The 22892-nt window shown below is 32.5% G+C and overlaps 2 protein-coding genes across 2 annotated transcripts; one reads left to right on the top strand and one right to left on the bottom strand.

Annotated features, from left to right (window-relative positions):
* Positions 1 to 2362: 2362 nt before the first annotated feature.
* On the bottom strand, positions 2363 to 4836 carry LOC127120509 (1-aminocyclopropane-1-carboxylate synthase 3). Its single transcript, XM_051050959.1, has 3 exons — positions 4553 to 4836; positions 3932 to 4224; positions 2363 to 3710 (listed from the first exon to the last, which is right to left on the bottom strand). Exons 1-3 carry the CDS (start codon positions 4697 to 4699, stop codon positions 2708 to 2710), a joined length of 1443 nt encoding a protein of 480 aa, XP_050906916.1. The 5' UTR covers positions 4700 to 4836; the 3' UTR covers positions 2363 to 2707.
* Positions 4837 to 17299: 12463 nt separating this feature from the next.
* Positions 17300 to 17951, top strand: LOC127123803 (uncharacterized). Its single transcript, XM_051053984.1, has 2 exons — positions 17300 to 17548; positions 17607 to 17951. The coding sequence occupies exons 1-2, from the start codon at positions 17300 to 17302 to the stop codon at positions 17949 to 17951; spliced, it is 594 nt and encodes a 197-aa protein (XP_050909941.1).
* The last annotated feature ends 4941 nt before the right edge of the window (positions 17952 to 22892 follow it).

Raw genomic sequence — 22892 nt, 5'->3', positions numbered from 1 at the left:
AATAGGTCAACACAAAATTATTTATCTCTGTTTATAGATTATTATAGATTATAGATAACTAAAAATATTATAGTAATTATACTATGCTCGCGAAATCAAAATAATTAATTATATTTAATTAAGTTTCTTAATTAATATAAAAGTAGTTTTTTTTATAATTGTGACCATAATAATATAACCGTAAAACCCTAGTTTGAAATTCGTTACCACGCAGCATTTATCTATTATTTGAAATTATCATTATTTTTTATGAAAGTGGCCGATGTTAATCAAAGTAGCATTAATAATCATGAAAAATTATTCTAATGATCAATAAATTATGAGTCGGAGTACGTGTTTTTGGAGAGTGATGATGATGAAGCATCAATTGAGACAGCTTTTTGCTTGTATGAATTTCTTGAAAAGTGACTTGACTAACCTAAAAGTTGCTTAATGAGAGTTCAAGTGATTCATGGAGAAATCCATTAGCCAGTAGTACCTACACCTACACACCGCGTTATCCTTTTTAAACAAACCAACTTTATGAGTGATATGATTATGCCCCAGAAATATTAGTAAAGCAAGTTGTTTACACTTTACATTACAACTTTGCTTCTATTTCTTTTAGTTGAAAACACCTCTCGCACGACTTTCAGCTTGCATACGTACTTAGTGACGAATTTTTTTAAAAAAGTATTTGAAATTCACAATTCAGCACATTCAAATATAAACATAAAGTAAATTAAAGCACATTAAATGGACTTCATCTTAAGCAAACTTTACCTAATTTGGTTATATGTTTATAGCAAACTTTACTTAATTTGGTTATATTAAACCTAATTGATATTTTGAAAGGTAAATGAAAGCTCTACGATCATATTTTATTGTTGAATTTAATGTCTAAATATACGTGAATAATTTTAACTCTTGTATTATATAAAGATCACTCGAATCCACTATGATTTGATTTGTGAATTCTAGTTTAATGCAGATTTACTCGAATCCACGAAGACTTTTGTTTTCACATATTCAATTTATTCTCTATCAAATTGTTCTACCTTATTAAAATTTTATTCCATCACTTCATCACACATTTTAAATTTCTTAATGAAACAATTTTTATCATGAATTTATAGTTTTATATTATTGATTTCTAGTATTTTTTATAAGCTATTTTAATAATATTCGAATGTATAAGAGAATATTTTGTTTGTAAGTGCCGCAAAGAAGCATATGCATGTTTGGGACCCAAAAGTTTGGATATGCAAATCATAGGACAAAGAAACCTAAATATTGACTTTGATTCTCCGACATACCACTACGTGTTTTCCTCCTATCTACTCATTCGCCTTATTGGATTAGTGGAAAATCCATAATAAAGTCGGTAGGTACAATACAGCCACCATCGTCGCCAGTCCATCCGGCGGCGTCTGGCCGCTTACCTCGCCGGCGCTCTTTATGGAGACGTGAACAACTATCATATTCACATTCATTTTTTAATTATCCACTACTAATTATGTTCGGTTGGACAAATAAATTACTATTTCTTCTTACTTTTTATAAACATGTTTTTTTTATGTATATTGAAACAATTATAAAAATTGGTAATTATACTATTTCATGAAAATATATATAATATTTCTGTTGTACATTATTTTAAAAAAATATATTCATTACATTTAATGTATTAGTTGAATAAATTCAAGAATATTTAAATAAAATGATGAAAGATTTTCTTCAATTTAATCATAGATTTGTATTTTGACTATGTCATATGCACACAATAATATTAAAATTCTTTTAAAAGTTTTATTGTTTATTATAATCCTCGTTAATATTAGAAATAAGTCTACCTAATTGTGCACCAATTAATTAATTAATTAATTAGTTGAATGAAGTGAAAGTCAATAAAAAAATATTTTATAAAAAATATTATAGTGAGAGACTTATCTCACTATCAATAGTAGAAGTAAGACAGAATAAAATTAATGTAATCTATTTTGACAAAAATATCCTTCCAATATAATCAAATTGATGGTAAAATTCGATTTTACAATCAATTATGGCGATATTAAATAATGTTCAAATTTGTGTTGAATTATTATTATTGATATATTTAAAATACATTACTTTTTTTATTAAATGTACATAAATTATGATATTTTTTTATATTTTAATTAGTGCATTGAATTATAATTATTGGTATATTTAAAATAGATCATTTTTTAATTAAATATACATTAATTTTGATCTTTTTTTCTATATTTTAAGATATATTGTGATGTTAGTTAGTCATTTATTTAAAAATAAATTATTAATATTTTCACTAATTTTAAAATAATTTATAAAACAAATACTTGTATCAAAAAATAGTTATAAAAAATGAGGACGGAAATATAAAGCATAGTTATATTTATAGTAATAATACCTCAAACTTTCCATCCATCACATTCACACCAACAACATTTTTCAACCACACTTTAAAGTTTGTCATAATCCTACACACCTCACACTTCAATTCCAAATGGACAGAGTGAGTTTTTCTTAATTTCCTTCCCTCTACAATTTACCATTACAATATATATTTTTCCAAAAGTAAGATCCTAAAATCCCCCCAAAAAATATTTGGCCAAGGAGTAAAAAAACAATAAAAATAAAAAGTTAATAGTAATAGATACTATTGTGCATGCATGCGTAGTACTTCACATTCACACCATAGTTAACCAGGTTATCGTTCTTCTTGTTCATGATGATCACGAGAAGATAACCTAAAAACCCAATTCGAAATCGATTTTCTTGTAAAACTTCTAGAAGATTGGGAACTTCTAGTTCTCTTGTTATCACTATTACTACACTCTTCACCGTTGGAGTTTGAGACAAAGTCCTTTAACCTTTTCATAGCTAGGTTTAATGTATCTTCCGACATGTTAGCAAAACAAACACGAAACCAACCTGGTTCAGTGCAATGACATGATGAACCTGGTGAAATGTTCAACCCAACTTCGTATAATATCTTCTTCCATAAATCCATTTCAGCTTCGAATGTGTCTGATGTTAGAAGATTTCTCATATCAACCCAACAAAACAAACCAGCGTTGTTTGTTTTCAGACAGCTAATACCGGCTTTTTGCAATCCGTTAACAAGCATTTTCTGTCGTTTTTTGAGTCTTTTTTGATTCTCGGATAAGTAGTTTCTTGTGAATTTTTTGTCACCTAGCATAGCTGAGAGAAGGTATTGAGTTTGTGATGAAACCAAACCAAAGCTAGACATTTTCGTCGCGGCTGCAACGACGGTTTCGTTGTCGGAATAGATAGCGCCGACACGGAAGCCTGGTAGACCGAGATCTTTGGAGAGACTATAGACGATGTGAACTCTTTCTGAGACGTTAGCGTCGAGGAAATCCTTATCGGTTCTTTCGTTAAGGATTTCCATGACGCTGACGAAGTTTGGAGAAGTGAAAACTGTACCGGAGTAAATCTCGTCGCTTATTAAATGCATGTTTTTGTCTTTGATGAAGTCAATGAGAAGGTTTAATTCATTCTTTGACATTGTAGTGCCTAGTGGATTTGATGGATTTGTGACTAAGACACCTTTGACTTTTAGGTTCTTCTTCTTTGCATCTTCATGAGCTTGTTGCAAAGCAGATTCAGTCATTTGGAAATTGTTTGAACTTGTGCATTGTATTGGAACTATCTCCACCCCAGTTCTCCACTTCAAGTCTCTATCAAATCTATATATAGAGAAAAAAAAAATTAGTAACAAAATTTTTAGTGTAAAATGATTGAAAAACTACTAAGAACAGACACATATACAGACACGACACACGATATCTACTATCTACCATGCTGATATCGGTGTTGTGTTGATCTGAGACTCAGATACTTAACATGTCTTTGTTCAAAGGCGTTGATTTTATTGAGTGCAAAAGTAGCATGCATGCAAAATACGTACCCTGGATAATAGGGAGTGGGAAGAAGAAAGGCTTCTCCTTTTTCAGCAAGACAAAACATGAGTGTCTCATTAGCAGAAGTGGCACCAGCTGTTAGAACAATGTGGTTTGGATCAAAAGTGACTTTGTTTCCTCTAATCTCAGCCATGAAATCAACCAATGCTTTCTTGAAAGATGGTAGACCATGGTAGTCTTGGAAGAGAGCAAGTTCTCTAAATATTGATTTTCCATCACGTTTGAATCCTCCTACATCTTGATTCTTAGCAAGCCATGATTCTAATAGATCAAAAGACAGCTGCAAATAGTGACAAAAAAATTGTAAGCCCAACCACCTTAATTATTTAGACATTATATGATGGCTTGGTCTCATTAGATTGTGACACAAAAACATAGAGTTAATTTGATTTGTTTCTTTATGTAGTTTTGTCTTTTTTATTCAAATTTATTTGTTTTTTTCTTTAAAAACTAGTGGATGAGATGTATCACAAAGATTTCTCCCTCGTCACTGGTTCTGGTACTTATTTTATTCAATTACACTTAACTGCGAAGTTGTGATGAAATCTGACAGATTAATTTATTATAAAATATAGTGTTTTAACATGAAAATAAAAATATTAACTAACCTGATTTTCGGCGAGACCCATCTGAATAATTCCTTTGGGATTTTGAACATGATCATAAGGGTTCTTTTCATATTCTTGCCATCCTAGGAAATAGGACGAATCTTGGCCATGAGAGTTGCATGTGGCTTTTGTAGATAGCAACTTCATTTTTCTTTTGTAGGAGTAAGAAATGAAACAATGAAAAGCAATGTATGAGAGGGACTATAGGGAGAGAGAGAGAGAGAGAAGGTTATAGAAAGATAGTTGATGTTATGAGTGAAAAATGTTTGAAGATGGATTGGTGTGTGATGTTATAGTGAGGCAAGTATTTATATATGAAAAATCAACGTAGCCACGTGAAGATGAAAATAACACTTTTGACCAAAGATAATAGTCTCACTCTCATTGCCAACGCGGAAAGATAAAGTGATATATATGGTGGAATGAGGCAAAACCTTATAGTGAATGAATGTGTTATTTTGTATCCTACGCTTTTTACCCACCGTCCCATACACTTAAAAGAAAACATTATACATAAACAAATAATACAATGTGTAAAATTGATGTATCTAGCATCTAATACATTAGTTTTTGAGATACTCTCTCACATGTGCTTTTGCATATTAATTTAGCACACAAAAATAATGTGTTATTCTATTAACTTATTTATGTTTTGGAATGGGATCCGTCTATCTCATACTCTTCTCAATTGTATCTCAATTTTAGAATATGAGACAAATTAAAAATTAGACAACTTAGGACTCGGGAAGTGTGACAAATTTGAAATTAGACTATCTAAATTTCAGAAAGTGAAACAAATTTGAAATCATTCGGCCTAAGTCTTCAAAAAAAATGGGAAAACTTGAAATCAAACGGCCAAAGTCTTAAAAAGTGAGACAGACATGAAATCAATCGTCTCAATACACTTAGAATCAATTAGCCTACGTCTTAAGAAATACAAAAGATTTGAAATCAGACAAATTAGGTCTCACAGAATGAAACAAATCTATAATCAACCTAAATCTCAATAAGAGGAGTGAACCATGTAATTAGCACAATCATAGAAAATTTTAGATGACGAGGGTACACAATCCCCTACATGTCTTTTGAAACTTAGATATGCATCATTTTAAACTTTAAACCTTACACTTACATACATTTTCTATGTCCGAATACTTTTAAAGACACACTTTCATCATTCATCGGCAATAATAGATAAAATATAGAATTATCATCATACATTTGTCATCAAAAGATTTTTTTAGATTCATCTAGATCAAATTCTATTTTGGTAAATAACAATGATTAAATTGGTGGATTAGATTGTAGTAATTAGTTCAATCTTAAAAAAAAATTAGAAAGGAACAAAAGTGAGTAACTTAAGAAAAGAGGGATATAGTAGACTTTTTGAAGTGGCGCCGAGAACACCATACCGACAGCAAATCTTAAGGGGAATGGGTCAGTGGTGACCCACAATGGTCATTCCTTGTTAATTTTGATTCTAAGCTATTCCTACATAATGGACCATAATGCTCCCTTTACCCTAACCTTCATCAATATTTTGTCGGCCATTTTCTTTAATCATGTTTTAACTTTCCCAAATAAGCCAAATCTCAATCTCCATTCTTTCTTTCTCTTTTCTTTACAAACTTTATGCTTCAACATTTTGGCATTGGCAGCAAATAACACACTGGCTTTACTTGTCTCTCTTTTCCACATTTTTCAACAGCTAAGATGAAAAATACTGTTTTCAAGAGACCCATTTTTCTACGTACGTGTTACATGTTTCTATTCAAATTGACTAAAAAAAATGTAAAAGGGGGTGTATATGAAACTATAAATCATACTGAAATTCATTTATAAAAATTGGGATTTATCTTATGATTCACAAAATAACATGAACATGTGAAAAGAAAATTATTGCAATATTAAAATGAAATAGTAAGAGCTGACCTTATTCTTTTTCTTCGCAACTTCTGTTACACCTTTTAGTTTTCTAAGATATATACCAAATATTGATTTGTTTTTTTATTTCGTTAGTAAAGGGTACACAGTAAGAAAAACAAACATAAAATTTATTATGAAATTAATCACAATTCAATTGGCATTACTATTGGTTACTATATCAATTGAAAATAAACTAATTAATGTTACTATTAATTAAAAAATCAATCACAATTAATCTTATCTTGTTATTATCAATTTCTTCCGTTATTTATTTTGATGTTTTAGGAAAAGTTGTCCTATATAAGAGTGAGGTAAGATGTTTTTAGAATTTTGTTTTTTGTTATTAGAAAATCAGGTAAGAAAACTTGTTTGGACTGCAAAATTATATTACGAGAGATCTTGATTAGATCTTTTGAAAATTTTAAATTTTTTAGTTAATAATTTATTTGAGGAACAACCTTATTTTTATTTTTTTTAGTATTATGTTTTCGTCTCTTTTAGCTGTTTCATTTTTAATGAAATTTTGGGTTTATAATTCTAAATCTTAATTTTACTAGAATAAAATTGGATTAAAATATTTTTTTATAAAAAATACTAGTTTTATTAGACTAACATTTGATCCAAAAAAACTTCTGAAAAAACACAAAATGAGTCAAAAACTCTTTTTTTTAAAACTTTTTTTCTTCTTAAAACTAAATATATTAAAAATTAGAATACAATATACTAAGCATATAACTGTAATTGAATCAAGTATGGGAGACATGCCTTAAAGCTCAAATAACAAAGATAAACGAAATATATTTCAAGATTGTTAGCAATCGTAATGTTAGAGAACCGTAAGAAAGTCGACGGTGGATGCCATAGACCAAAAGAGATATTTCGGCGAGCAGACGGAGATGGAAGCTCTGGGTGGTGGTCCATTAGTTGGTCAGAAAGTCGTCGTTGGAGATGTGTTGGTTGTAGTTCACGGGAATTAGGTTTGGTCGTTTTGGTTTTTGATATGTTCGTTAACGGGTTGTATTTTTAGCTCGTTATGGATATGTTAGGTTTTCGCCATTATTAATGTGAACTTATCACTTTTTGGGTGCGTTTGATTTGCTATAAAAGGAGGAATTCGGTAAGACAACTATTTTGATATCCTTTTTTATGCACAAATTTATCATGGGATTAGAGAAAACTAGTTTAAATCCTGGTGCAATCATCTCTTTTCCTATCTTCTTTTAATTTTCTGTATAAAATTGCATGTTTATGTTTTTATCATTTTTTTAGAAAGCTTATGTTGGTAAATTTGATTTGTTCATAGAAATTTGTTGTGTAAATTGTAGGTGTGGTAGTGATAAAGTCATTCGAATTATGTCACTTGCAATTAAAATTGTTTGTAACTGTAATGCTAGATTGCTTCAAATAATCAATAAAATCTCATTTAGACACCTCATTTGAATTGCAATTTAAGTTGATTAACTCATTTATGGAGTTGTGATAACCCATATTTTGTGAGTTATTATAGGGCTTAACATTTTAATTTATCTTTTTTTAATTTAGAATTTTCCATTTTAATTTACTGATTTTGTTGTTTTTTAGTAGATTATAAAAAGAATAATATGTGCTCTTTTTTGTGAGTTTTTATGTGTTTGTGACTTGTGCAGAGATGACTTCTGATGAGTCATAGCATGATAGTACTGGAAAACAAGTTAAACCCAACTTTGAGAAGATAGCGGGACGATATAGAGGTTGCAATGAAAGTTACAAAGAGTAAACATTCATAGTTTTAAGTCTTACGTGACACCAGATAGTTGGATGGAATGCATTTGAATCAAATGTTAAAGAGATAAGTTCAAGAAGATAGAGGAAAAAAACTCTGCAGTACAACCAGTATAGCTTCCTGCTTGTCTATCTGCTACAAAGGACGACTGCAAGACACCGCCACCTGAATGCCTGTGCCACTAGCCAGTCACGAGACACTTTGTCACCCACTTGTAGTTTATACTTGGCTCTGCAATTTTATGAAAAGAAAGAATTGGAGGGAAACTTGTTAATTCCTTTGGGCCATAATTCATGAATATCCAAAATCTCATTATCCAAGACAACACAAAAACCCTAGATGGAAGTGAATATAAAAGGATCTCTTGGAGGAAATGCAAAAAGGTTCATTAATTCAGAGAAAGAAACACTTTGTGAAAACCAGTGAAAAAAGTAAGCTGAACAAAGTGGAGAACTTATTCTTCTCATCATCTCATGTGTATCTTACCAGTATTTGGTGTAACAGAGATTGTCTATTGTTGATTGAAGATTGCAAGAAGATGAAGAAATTACTCTTAGTTTTTCATTTCTTTTTTATTATGTGTTTATGAATGTTTGACTTAGGATTGTTGGTGCAAAGGTAGAATAAAAGATGAATATTCTATTAAGAGAATGACGGCTACAAAAGGATTAAAAGTTACAATGATTGACACCCTATTTATAAGCTAAAACTAGGGTTACTATAATAGGATAAAATACTAAAATACCCTCTAACAAACTTAGGGGCTAAGAAATTAATACAATTTAAATATGAATTAAATCTAATAAAATCTAATACCATCCCTTAATTCATATTCCATCAAAACTTATAACACCAATTCCATCCCTTAATCTGAGAAATTGGTCAGTCTTGATAGCTTTCGTCAGAACATCTGCCAACTGCTTCTGAGTGCTACAGTGTACAACTTCTAACACTCCCCTCTGAACTTGATGTCTCAGAAAATGATACTTGGTCTCAATGTGCTTGCTTCTCCCATGCAACACTGGGTTTCTGGCAAGATTGATTGCAGACTTGTTGTCAATCATCAGCTTCAGAGGTTTGTTTACTTTAATCTTCAGATCCTGCAATAGATTCAGAATCCACACAGCTTGGCATGCAGTAACAGCACCTGCAATGTATTCAGCTTCACAAGTTGACAGCGCCACAACAGGTTGCTTCTTGGAACACCAAGAAATGGGACCTCCCAGAAATTTGAATAAGTACCCAGACGTACTTCTTCTGTCAACTCTGTCTCCACACCAATCAGAATCTGAATAACTCAGAAGTTCTGACTCATCCTTTCTTCCAGAGGGAAATAATACTCCATACTTCAGAGTTCCCTTGATATACCTCAGAATCCTGACTGCAGCTTGGTAATGGGACCACTTAGGTTTACTCATGAACCTACTAATCATCCCAACTGAATAACAAATATCAGGTCTGGTATTGCACAAATACCTCAGAGAACCAACCAACTGTTTGAAGATTGTAGCGTCCACATCCTTTCCATCAGAGTCAGAGTCCAGCTTCTGATTTGTATCAGAAGGTGTGACAGCAATCTTACAATTCTTCAATTCAAATCTCTTCAGAAGTTCTAATTCATACTTGAGCTGATGCAAAATAATACCTTTCTCAGAGTATCTGAACTCCATCCCTAGAAAGTATGTCATTTTGCCTAGATCAGTCATTTCGAATTCATTCATCAGAACTTTCTTGAACTTGGCTATCTCCTGTTCAGAACTTCCAGTCAGCAGTATATCATCAACATATAAACATACCAGAGTCATATTTCCTTCAGAAGTATGCTGAACATAGACACCGTACTCCATCTCACATTTCTGAAAGCCTTGCTTCTTGAAAAAAGAATCAATCTTCTTATTCCAAGCTCTGGGCGCTTGTTTCAATCCATATAGAGCTTTGTATAATCTGTACACCATCCCTTCCTGATTCTTTTTCACAAATCCAGGAGGTTGTGACACGTAAACTTCTTCTTCTAATGGACCGTTCAGAAATGCAGATTTTACATCTAAATGCATCAGAGGCCAATTCCTGTTAGCAGCTATTGCAATCACCATTCTGATTGTTTCATGTCTTGCTACAGGTGCAAACACTTCAGAGTAATCCAGCCCAGGTTTCTGTAGAAATCCTCTGGCTACCAACCTTGCTTTATGTTTGCCAATTGAACCATCTGGCTTTAACTTCTGCTTGAAAACCCATCTGACGCTGATGGCTTTCTTGTCTTTTGGAAGTTCTGTTAGCTTCCAAGTCTTGTTCCTCTCTATAGCATCAAGTTCTTCTTTCATGGCCTTCAGCCAGAGCTTCTGCTTAAGAGCCTCTTCTGTACTTATGGGTTCAGAGTCTACTAACATGGCACACTGAATAACTTCTCCTTCAGAGTCTACTTCAGTGTCTTGCAGCATGTCAAATTCTGCATATCTTCTGGGGATGTTTCTGACTCTTTGTGGTCTCTGAACTTGTTCAGAGTCTTCAACTTCAGAGTTTCTACCTTCAGATGGTTGACTTCCTCCAGAGCTTTGACCATCTGAAGGTTCTGGCATATTTCCAGAGTCTGAATTGCCACCAGAATTTGGATTACCATCAGAGTCTGGGTCATCAGAGTCTGGATCATCAGAGTCTGGATCATCAGAGTCTGAAACATCAGAGTCTGGAACATCAGATTCTGGATCACTATCAGAGTCAGAATCAACGTCAGAGTTTACTCCAACCTCAGAAATTCTGAACTCTGACCTTTCTTCAGAAGTTCTAACATCAGAATCAGATTGAGACTTATCCCAATTCCAAACTTCTGATTCCTTCACAATCACATCTCTGCTGAATTCAATTTTATTGGTTTCTGGACAATAGAGCTTGTATGCACCTGTACTGTGGTACCCTATCAGAATCATCACTTTGCTTCTATCATCCAGCTTCTGTCTTCTGGCTTCTGGAACATGTTTATAGCAAACAGAACCAAACACCTTCAGATGACTAACACTTTGCTTATCTCCAGTCCACTTCTGTATTGGAACTATTTCCTTCAACTTCTTCGTAGGACATCGGTTGAGTACATACGTTGCGGTGGCAACAGCTTCTCCCCAGAGCTTCTGAGGAAGCTTCTTCTCCTTTAGCATGCTTCTCACCATATCAAGCAAAGTGCGGTTTCTTCTTTCAGCAAGACCATTGTGTTGAGGGGTATAAGGAGCAGTAACCTCATGCTCAATTCCATTCTCCTCACAGAACTTCTGGAACTCTTTGGAGTTATACTCACCTCCACCGTCAGTTCTAAGAATCTTCAACTTCTGACCACTCTGATTCTCAGCCTTCATTCTGAACTTCTTGAATTCATCAAACACCTCGTGTTTAAACTTAATAAGGGATACCCATGTCATTCTTGTGAATTCATCAACAAATAACACAAAGTATTTATTCCCTCCAATCGATGCTACTGGAAATGGACCACACACATCAGAATGTACAACTCCCAAGGCATGTTTTGCTCTTGGAGCAGTTTCTGACGCAAATGGCAATCGTGGTTGTTTTCCTTCCATGCAAACTTTGCATGATTTTTCAGGCTTCTTAATTGCAGGAATTCCATGTACCAACTTCTTTGAATTCAGATGTTTTAAGCTTCTGAAATTCAAATGACCAAATCTTCTGTGCCACAGCTCACTCTCCTTCTCAGCACTTGTTGCACTAAGACATTCTGAGTCTGCAGTTCTGACATTCACCTTGAATGTTCTATTCCTTCCCTGTTCTGACTCCATAATCAACTTCTGATTGCAGTCATACAGCTTCAGAAGATTGTCCTTCATGGTAACTGAAAAACCTTTCTCAATTAATTGTCCCACACTCATCAGATTGCTTCTGATGCCAGGTACATACCACACGTTCTGAATCAATGCTGTTTTCCCATTGTTCAGAGTCACTCTGACATTTCCCATACCTTCTGCATTAAGATATTTGTCATCAGCACATCTGATCTTTGTCCTCTTTTCAGAGTCAAAGTCAACCAGCCATTTCTTGTTTCCAGTAAGATGATTTGAACAGCCAGTGTCCATATACCACCAGTCTATCAGATCCATATTATCAGATTCAGAGGCCATCAATAGCACAGATTCGTCATCAGAACTTCTGGCTATATTTGCTTCTTCTGATTTTCTCTCCTTGTTTGACCAACAATCTCTAGCAAAGTGACCAAACTTCTTACAGCAGTAACATTGGATTTTCTTCTTGTCATACTTCTCTTTTCCCTTCTGAGCATTCTTTTGTCTATCAGAGGTTGAGCTTTCTGACTTCTGACCACCATCAGATCTTCTCCTGGCTTCTGACTGCTTCTGATACCTCCTATCAGAAGTTGCTTTCAGAGCCTGTTGCTCTATTTCCCTTTCAGAAGTTCTCTCAGTCAAACGCAACTCTTGCGCTTCTAGACTGCTCTGCAGCTCTTCAATTCTCATGGTGCTCAGATCTTTGGAATGTTCTATTGCTACCACAATGTAATCAAATTGAGAGGTAAGGGATCTCAATACCTTCTCCATGATTGTTTCTTCAGAAAGAGTTTCTCCACACGCTTTCATCTCATTAGTGATCAGAATCACTCTGGAGATGTATTCAGAAACTTTCTCATTATTCTTCATGTTGAGATTCTCATATTGCTTTCTCAAGGACTGAAGCTTCACCTTCTTCACTGATGCGTCACCACCATAACATCTAACCAGTGTGTCCCACGCAGCCTTTGCTGTCGTTGAATCTGCAATCTTCTCAAACACATTTACATCAACACATTGATGAATGAAGAACAATGCTTTCTGATCCTTCTTCCTTACTTCCTTCTGCGCGTTTTTCTGTTCATCCGTCGCATCTGCTGCTACCTGAACATAACCATCAGTGACAAGATCTAGAACATCTTGAGCACCGAACAGTACACGCATTTGGATCATCCAACGATTCCAGTTTTTGCCGTCAAATACTGGAAGTTTGGTGTTCATGTTGCCGTTTCCGTTCATCTTTCTACCTTGCACAGTACACTCAGATTTCTCACACAGTGTTTCCCAACCCACAGAATTAAAATTCTGATCAGATTTTGTTCAAAATTCAACACGAATCTAAGAATCAAAATCAAACACACAAGACCTCACGTTCACTCGTGTTTCCCGTGTTTCCCAATGAATCCGAACCGGAGCTCTGATACCAATTGTTGGTGCAAAGGTAGAATAAAAGATGAATATTCTATTAAGAGAATGACGGCTACAAAAGGATTAAAAGTTACAATGATTGACACCCTATTTATAAGCTAAAACTAGGGTTACTATAATAGGATAAAATACTAAAATACCCTCTAACAAACTTAGGGGCTAAGAAATTAATACAATTTAAATATGAATTAAATCTAATAAAATCTAATAAGGATTCAGTATTAATTATGTACTAAGTTCACCATGAGCTAAACCTTGTGATGTCGAGTAATATGAATTTAATATGAAATAGTTTTTTGTGTTAAATGATGTGTTGTTAGTGTTTTATTTTATCATGTGTTAAAGTGTCATAAATATGCTTCTTTGAATGATCAATTTATGAAAAGATACAAGCTTGATATTGTGAGAGATCCAACAACAAGTGGATTTCATGATAAAAGTGATTGAAAATAGTAGGGTATAGATATTCACTATATTAGCTACTTTTGATATAAAGAGCTACAATCATAGAGAACATTTAGAATAAAACGAGACATACGTTAAAGTTACAAGCGAGTCTTAGAGATTTATTCTCTTACTTTACCGTATAAGTTTCTGATGTTGTAGAGATGCACAACAAGATCACTTTCTGACCTCTTCTGAAACGACATAACATATCATGTACATATAACCGCACAAAAGACTTAACTAAACAAACAACCACACGAAGATATTTCATTAATTAAAACTGAAATTTAAATGAGAGAATGGAAGTTGTATAATTGAAACAAAAATAAACTAATTAATGTTACTATTAATTAAAAAATCAATCACAATTAATCTTATCCTATTATTATCAATTTCTTCCGTTATTTATTTTGATGCTTTAGGAAAAAGGGATAACCATCTATTCTTATCCTATATAAGAGTGAGGTAAGATGTTTTTAGAATTTTTTTTTTTGTTATTAGAAAATTGGGTAAAAAAAATTGTTTGGACTGTAAAGTTATGTTATGAGAAATTTTGATTAGATCTTTTGAATATTTTAAATTTTTTAGTTAATAATTTATTTGAGAAACATGCTTTTTTTTTTTTTTTTATTATTATGCTTTCGTCTCTTTTAGTTGTTCCATTTTTAATGAAATTTTGGATTTATAATTCTAAATTTTAATTTTACTAGAATAAAATTGGATTAAAATATTTTTTATAAAAAATATTAGTTTTATTAGACTAAAATTTGATCAAAATATTTTTCTTAAAAAACACAATGAATCCAAGACTTTTTTTTTTAAAAAAAAATCTTCTTAAAACTAAATATATTGAAAATTAAGATACAATATACTAAGCATATAATTGTAATTGAATCAACTACATGAGACATGCCTTAAAAGCTCAAGTAACAAAGATAAAGGAAATATGTTTTAAGATTGTTAGCAATCATAATGTTAGAGAATAACAAGAAAGTCGACGATGGATACCATAGCCCAAAAGAGATATTCCGGCGGGCAGACAGAGATGGAACCGCTGGGTGGCGGTCCATCAGTTGGCCAGAAAGTCGTCTTTGGTGGTGTGTTGGTTGTTGTAGTTCACAAGAATTAGGTTTGGTTGTTTTGGTTCTTGATATGTTCGTTAACGGGTTGTGTTTTTAACAAGTTATGGATATGTTAGGTTTTCGACATTATAAATATGAACTATCACTTTTCGGATGCGTTTGATTTGGTATAAAATGAGGGACTAGATAAGACAACTATTTTGATACCCTTTTTGATGTACAAATTTATCATGGGCCTAGACAAAACAAGTTTAAACCTTTGTGCAATCATCTCTTTTCTTATTTCTTTTAATTTTATGTATAAAATTGCATGTTTATGTTTTTATTATTTTTCTTAGAAATATCATGTTGGTAAGTTTATTTTGTTCATAGAAATTTGTTGTCTAAAGTGTAGGTCTAGTAGTGATAAAGTCATTCGAATTATCTCACTTGCGATTAAAATTGTTTGTAACTGTAATGCTAGATTGCTTCAATTAATAAATAAAATCTCATTTAGACATGTCACTTAAATTGAAATTTTAAGTTGATTAATTCATTTACTGAGTAGTGATAACCCACATTTTGTGAGTTATTATAGGGCTTAGCATTTGGATTTATCTTTTTTAATTTAGTAATTTTTCAGTTTAATTGACTGATTTTGCTGTTTTTGAATAGATTATAAAGAGCATAATGGGTTCTCTCTTTTGTGAGTTTTTATGTGTTTGTGACTTGTATAGAAATGACTTTTGATGAGTCCTGGCATGATAGTATTGGACAAAAATTTAACCCCAACTTTGAGAAGAGAGAGAGAGAGAGAGAGAGACGATATAGAGGATGTAATGAAAGTTACAAAGAGTAGGCATTCACAATTTTAGGTCTTATGTGGCACCAGATAGTTGGATGGAGCGCATTTGAATCAAATGTTAAAGACATCACATAGAGTCACGTGTGTGACGTCATTAAAGTTATCCTATGAGTAACACAATAATTACTTGTCTTCCATCTGTTTACTGCATTGGTAACTGCAACAATTTACTACACAGTAACCCTTCAGCGGTTAAACTCTTTCCAATTCAACTTTCTATTTCAAAAAATTTACCCTAACTTCGTTATCCTATATAAACACACAACCTCCTTCCCATGATCATAATCCATTATCTCTTTCAAATTTTGAACTAACTATCAGCACTCTGCATTCACAAAACTCTCAACCCTCAAAACAACCATGGAACCAAAGATCACATGAAAGAAGATAAAAATATGATCTAGAAAGAACACAACACCTTTCATCAACATTGATGCTCACCGACGATTCACTAACTATTTGCTTCCAAGAGTGTCCACTTTGATAGAGTTTCTATTTCCAACATGAAAGATGATGACCTGGGTCTTCCTAATGACATATGGCACACCATAACCAGTCTAAAGTGGAGAAAGTCCTGCAAGCACCCTAACCCATACAACATGCAAATGGTGAAGGACTTTTACTCCAACTTGGTGAACACATCAAGTAAGAGGCTGGAGGTAATAGTGAGAGGAATGAAAGTTCAATACTATGAACCAGCTATCAACATGATGTTGGGAGTATAAAACACAGGGGATACATACCAAAGGTTGTTAGAGATCATTGATGATCAAGACTTAGATCTCTTAAAGGATTCACTATATAATCCAGGCACCATATGGATGAAGACTAACAAGATTTATGAGAAGACAATTTTGATAATAGACCTCCGTCCAGAGCCTAAAGTGTGGTACCAATTCATCAAACACTCTCTGAATCCTACTACGCATAATGAGCTTGTGAGTAAAGTAAGATTGGTTCACTTACATTGCATCACAACTTTCAGCACTATGAAATATTTCAAGGATTATAATTCAAGAGATTCAAGCATGTTCAAATAAGAAGGATGGCATGATTTACTTTTCATGCCTCGTCACTACTTTGTGAAATAGGCAGGGAGATCCCGAAAGGTCTACAAATAAAATTTATTACCCACAAGTTAAGGTCAACAGGAATGTTATCCAGCCATTGCTGAAACCAAAGGGGAAGAAAAGGAAACAAGAGGCGCGCCAAAAGATTGTTGAAGGTAGTTCTTCGTTCAACAACAAAGAACTCTTTTGGAGAATTTTGCTCCAAACGCAAAAGGACCAATATAAGTTCTTCCGATTTGTTAGAGACCAGAATGCTTGGCATAAGAAGTTGCACTCCTTTCATAAGGGATGAGTCATAAATATACCACTGGTATTTCCGAAACACGTCTTGGGAGAGTTGTTAAATAAAGACGAGGAACACCACTAGGAGCACTATTTTGCAAGGGGTATTAAATTAAAAGCAAACATGGAAAAAAAAGATAAGAAGAAACATATGAAAAATGTGTCTTTTAAGACACAACGGGAGAAAACTGTTAGCACGCTTAAAGAGTTCATCCTTGAAAAGCCTAAAAAGAAAACCAAAAAGAAAAAGAGCCTCATCAATACAAATCCTAAAGAAGAAAGCGCAGTGAAAGAGTTTGACATCAACGAACCAGCAAAAGCAGAGTCAAATGATGATGATGATGATGGAATAATCAAAGATCTAATTAAACAAGTGACCAAAGATAGTGAGAAGTTGAAAGAAAATGAAATTATTGAAAAATAAAGTACAGAGGAAGGTGACAAAGTGGAAGCTGACACAAAATTTAAGTGATGAAGAAGATCAGGTTATAGAAGAAGACCAAGATGAAGAATACGTGCAAGGGAAGGACGATGAAGAGGGTGAAGAAACTGCCATAGAGAAAGTTATTGTCGAGGACTCAGGAGTGTCCGAAAATGAGTTTGAACACGAAAACAATGTTGAAGGTGAGGACCCAAAGGAACCTCTACAGGACCCAGTCATGCCAGAGACCGCCAACCCTGAAAAAGAGAAAACCTTAGAGCCCAGCCCAGCTGAAGAGTCCAGTCAAGAAGAAGAGCCAAGAGAAAAAGAGCCAAAGGAAATCAATTGCTGCTGACACGCTGGAGAAGGTCAATGAGACACCCAATAAATAAAAATCTAAGAACCCTGTTGATGGTGCGCCAAAGGCCCATTGAAAGGAAGAATGTAAGAAAAAAGGGGCCAAGAAAGACGAAGGGGACAAAAAAACAAAAAGAGTAGAGAAATAGCAGTAAGCTTAAGGCCTAGGTTGTATTTCTTCCTCGTTTTTTAAGTTTACGAGTCATGGTGTGCCATAACTCACCAAATGATAGTGAGGACCCTGTCCTTACTCTATGTTTTGAGGTGTGGCAACTCCCGACATGACTCTAGTTTACCTTTCATCCAATAATCTAATCATCTATCTCATGGTTTAGTTTTTAGGTTTTTGTCATTTCTATTATGCAACTTCCATTATGTCATTTCAATTTCAATTTTAAATAATGAAATATCTATGTGTGGTTGCTTGTTATATATATATATATATATTATATATATATATATATATATATATATATATATATATATATATATATATATATATATTATATATATATATATATTATATATATATATATATATATATATATATATATATATATATATATATATATATATATATATATATATATATATATATATATATATATATATATAAAGAAAGAAAAATAGGAAATAACTAACTTCATCTGTAAATAGCAAAATTACTAAGAACTTAGAAGACTTCTAATTAGACTTCTGACAATGTTGGAAACAAGGTATTGAGAATAAAAATCAATGCATCTGAATGCACTACTACAAATAACACATCTTACCTCGGTCACAAAATGACTTTTATCTCAGTTACACAAGCGAGATAACGAAGAGTGACATGAAAACTTGTCATTTTCCCCTCGATTTTTTTAAAACCGATGTTAGAAAGTAAATGGTCATTGGTTCGATCCTTATCAACAACATATTTTTATTTTCCAAATTTTGTTGCAATATACCTCTCGTTTTTATTTAAAAATTGAGGTAATAAGGTATATTATTACCTCAATTTTAAGTAATAACCGAGCGACTAAATCTTACTTATTGCCTTATATAATTTTTTTAAAATCTCATTTTCACTAGAATGTATCATATCATTATAAATCTTGTAAACACATAATATCAAATTTACATTGTTTTAAATCTTATTCTCACTGACCTATATCATTTTTTTACATAGAAACTACAAAATATGTGACAGAATTGGAATATATCATATCATTTTAAATCTTCTAAACACAGAATAACAAATTATCATTGTTTTCAAAACCAAATGTGCAAATTTACATTGTTATCATCAAGACAGAATACACACATTTACATATGTGCACATAAAAATGACAAAACCTCTGTACATATACAAATTAAGATTATAACAACCAATAAAAACTATTGTTGTCGAGATTCAAAACAAGATAAGAAGACACTGACCCAACGTGATTGAATGTTATCCATATCTTCTTTTGAGTATGATGTTCAGTCGTTAAACTCCTATAATTAGAATAAATTTTAAATTATGATAAGCTAACAACAACAAAATTAACTTAAGAAATATATATATATATATATATATATATATATATATATATATATATATATATATATATATATATATATATATATATATATATATATATATATATATATATATATATTGATTAAACTAATACATGATGCTTTATCCATCCATTTGTAATGTCTGTGGAGACAATATATAACATATATCTTATAACATAGTATCCACAAGAATTGTCATTGGGTTATTTTCGCCACTATAAATAATTTTCATGTATTTATATCACTAATACACACAAATAACATAAGTCAAATAACACAAGTAATATACTTACTTTTGAGGATAAAAAGTTTGGTTTTTTACCAAGTAAATTTTGTTTGATTGCATTATGTCTCTCCATCGCTCTATACATGTCGGTTAAAATTAAACATGAATAAATATTATTCAAATATAAAGTTAAAATTTGAGTTTTAAGAATAATACCACTTACTCATTCAAAGTGTTAATCACAATTTCAGGCAGCACAAAGTGCAATGAGCAAAACACAAGTATAGCATTTTTCCTAGGACATGTAGCAATTAGTTGTCAGTGATCAGTGCATAAACATTCAAAATAATTAATAATATGTATAAAATTGATTTATAAATGAAAACATAAACTAATATATACTTACTCGCGGTAAAACATGGTCAAATAACATTCTTTGTTCTCTTTCAACTTTTCTTGTACGTAAACAAAGATATTTTCCTGTCGAATCGCGAATCAGCCATGGATCTAAGAAATAATACTTATTTATATTCCTTTCAACATAGAACTCATGCATGAACCTGCAAGAGTCGGATCTTTATGTTAAAGTACAATAACATATGAATATAAATAGAAATCAACATAAAAACTATATTTACGAGCACTAAATTTGTAATACGGAATTGTCTAGGTACTCATCTCCCTTCAAAATTTCATAAATAGAATCCTTAGAAAGTACGAATAACTGACTTGGATCATGACTTAATGTAATACCCATGCATGGGTATGGAATACTTTCAAATATCATTGATAGTCTATCAATTTTATCTAGTTTTGGTGGTGTGGTTTCAATACTGCACTGGTTGACAAAAAAACTTTCTTTCATGATAACACCACCTATAACTTTCTCAACTACATTCTCTTGAATTTCCAACTAATTTTAATTTGTGTGGTTGAGTAGACCCAATGAATTTAATTTCTACATCATAAAAATAACATAAATATAATGCAAAATTAAAATACACAAACAATAATAATAATAACATACAAATTATAGCTCAAGCACATCGCAGGTACACTTCTCGGACATCTTCTTAAGATCATCCTCGGTCATCCTTTTTCGCTCCTCCTCGACCTTCCTCTCTTTCTCCTCGTGCTCCTTCTGGACATTCTCCCGCACCTTCTGTAACAACCTCTCCCTCTCCTCCTCCAAGATCCTCTCCCACTCCTCCTTCCACCTCTCTCTCCTCCTCCAACATTCTCCGCTCCTCCACCCACTTCCTCCTTTCCTCCCCCAACTTAGTAATAATAATTTCTTCAATCTATATCTTATAGTTTTCTTCTCTATATTATTTAGATGGTCCAAAATATAAATTGATGCCAACGCCTCTTCCAAGGACACAAACACGCCCATGATGCTCCTCAGTTCCAATCGCTTTTACCAAGATGTCACGACGATCTTGTGAAGCGAAGATGATGGCTTTGGTTTATTCAACTAGACCATTCCACAACATATATGAATTTTCATCTTTACCAAATTGATTTAACCAAAATATTATTGAAAAAAAGTATCTACTTACAATCTCTTAAGCCACTTCACGTGTAGCATCTGATGTCAATTCGTCGTCTTTTCTTTGACATGCCCTCTGCTATTTCTCGTGGTGTGGTGGTGGAGATGAAGTGAGATCAAGTCTTATAGAATCTCCCAGATCTATTTCCCTTTGTTTTCTTTTTCTTCAATCATCTTCTTTTCAAGTTTTTGATATCCTCCACGAGACAAACTAGATGGATAGATATTTCTAGCTCGATTTTCCTTTCCTTTTTACAAATTTCTCCCAAGTATCATGATCAGTAAATGAATACATCAAGTATGGAGGCTTATATCCAGGGTTATCTTCATCTCTTAGATATTTAATATAATCATGGGTGAGATGTCTCTTAAAGCCTCTCCAACGCTCATTATAATATGCAAGCAATTTCTTTTTCACAATACTATCCTCTAGACTAAGAATAAACATATCATATGTTTACACAATAGAGATGTTATTAGTATTAAACAAAAATATAAATGATCATATATACTTGTAAATAAATCGTAAAATACCTTAGTATCATCCCATATGACATCGTTCAAGTCCTCGTCAACTTCGTGTCAACTATCTATCAAAATACTCACTTTACTTCTACCTTGTAACGCAATGTATCCTATAAAATCGTTAGCATGTTCACTATAATCCATGTCGGTTCTTATATCAACTGTTACCGGGTAGCGAACACCACTTTCGTGGGCTTGTTTCACCTTGGTATACATCATAGCACCTCTAGTTTTTCTTTTACGGTTTGTATTAACAAAGGTTGCAGCATATGTTGTATGATAGGTGCTTGTCAGATCGACCATGACTATCTAAATAAACCTCAAAATGATCAAGAGAAACTATTTCAATGAATCAAACAACACATTGAAACATACTAACTAACGTTTTAGTGAAAAAGTAAAATAATGATCAAGAGAAACTATTTCAGTAAATCAAATAACACATAGAAACATTCTAACTAGCGTTTCAGTGGGAAAAAAAGAAGAAACATACCTCAAACGAGTTTTGGTTGGAATAGAGATGATATTTGAGTTTTGAAGAATATTTGTTGGAAGAGTTTTGATGATAATCACCTAGGTTTTTTTTTGTTGCAAAATGAGAGTGACGAAATGACGTTTGATCTTTGATAGCACTCCGAAGCATTTCATGAAAAATATGTGAAACGTTGGTTTTATATAAAAGCCTATGTAAATGTACTAATTAAAAATAGAAAATATAAATAAAAAAAACAACGCCATATGTTAGGAACTCATTTAAAAAATATATATCATGTTGGTTTTTGATGAAAACCGAGAGATTTGAATATATAAAATAAAAAATTAAAATGGGCTTTTGAAAATAGTAATTTGAAATTGTTGATGCAAAATATATTACCTCTAAGTTGGACCATGTAACCGAGGTAAATAATAATAAAAAATGAAAAATAAATTAACAAAGAAAAAAAGTGAAGCTGGAGAGGCGCCAAGTGAGAAAAAAACATAAAATGCAGTAACTATGATTCGAAGCAAACTCCCCTATAGTTATATCCCCCCAGTTTTCTTAAAAACCGAGGGAACAAGTTGTTTATTTTATTTATAAATAAAACATGGCGCTC

Source organism: Lathyrus oleraceus, chromosome 2 (genome assembly GCF_024323335.1).
Source record: "Lathyrus oleraceus cultivar Zhongwan6 chromosome 2, CAAS_Psat_ZW6_1.0, whole genome shotgun sequence".
NCBI lineage: Eukaryota > Viridiplantae > Streptophyta > Magnoliopsida > Fabales > Fabaceae > Lathyrus > Lathyrus oleraceus.
The sequence above is the reverse complement of the archived record's forward strand: the minus strand, read 5'-3'. Positions and strand labels throughout refer to the sequence as shown.

Coding starts and splice junctions, on each gene's coding strand:
- LOC127120509 (XM_051050959.1), bottom strand. CDS start 4,699: ATGAAGTTGCTATCTACAAAAGCCACATGCAACTCTCATGGCCAAGAT. Junction 4,225..4,552: donor TGGGTCTCGCCGAAAATCAG/GTTAGTTAATAT, acceptor CACTATTTGCAG/CTGTCTTTTGATCTATTAGA. Junction 3,711..3,931: donor CCCACTCCCTATTATCCAGG/GTACGTATTTTG, acceptor CTCTATATATAG/ATTTGATAGAGACTTGAAGT.
- LOC127123803 (XM_051053984.1), top strand. CDS start 17,300: ATGGAAAAAAAAGATAAGAAGAAACATATGAAAAATGTGTCTTTTAAG. Junction 17,549..17,606: donor TCAAAGATCTAATTAAACAA/GTGACCAAAGAT, acceptor AATAAAGTACAG/AGGAAGGTGACAAAGTGGAA.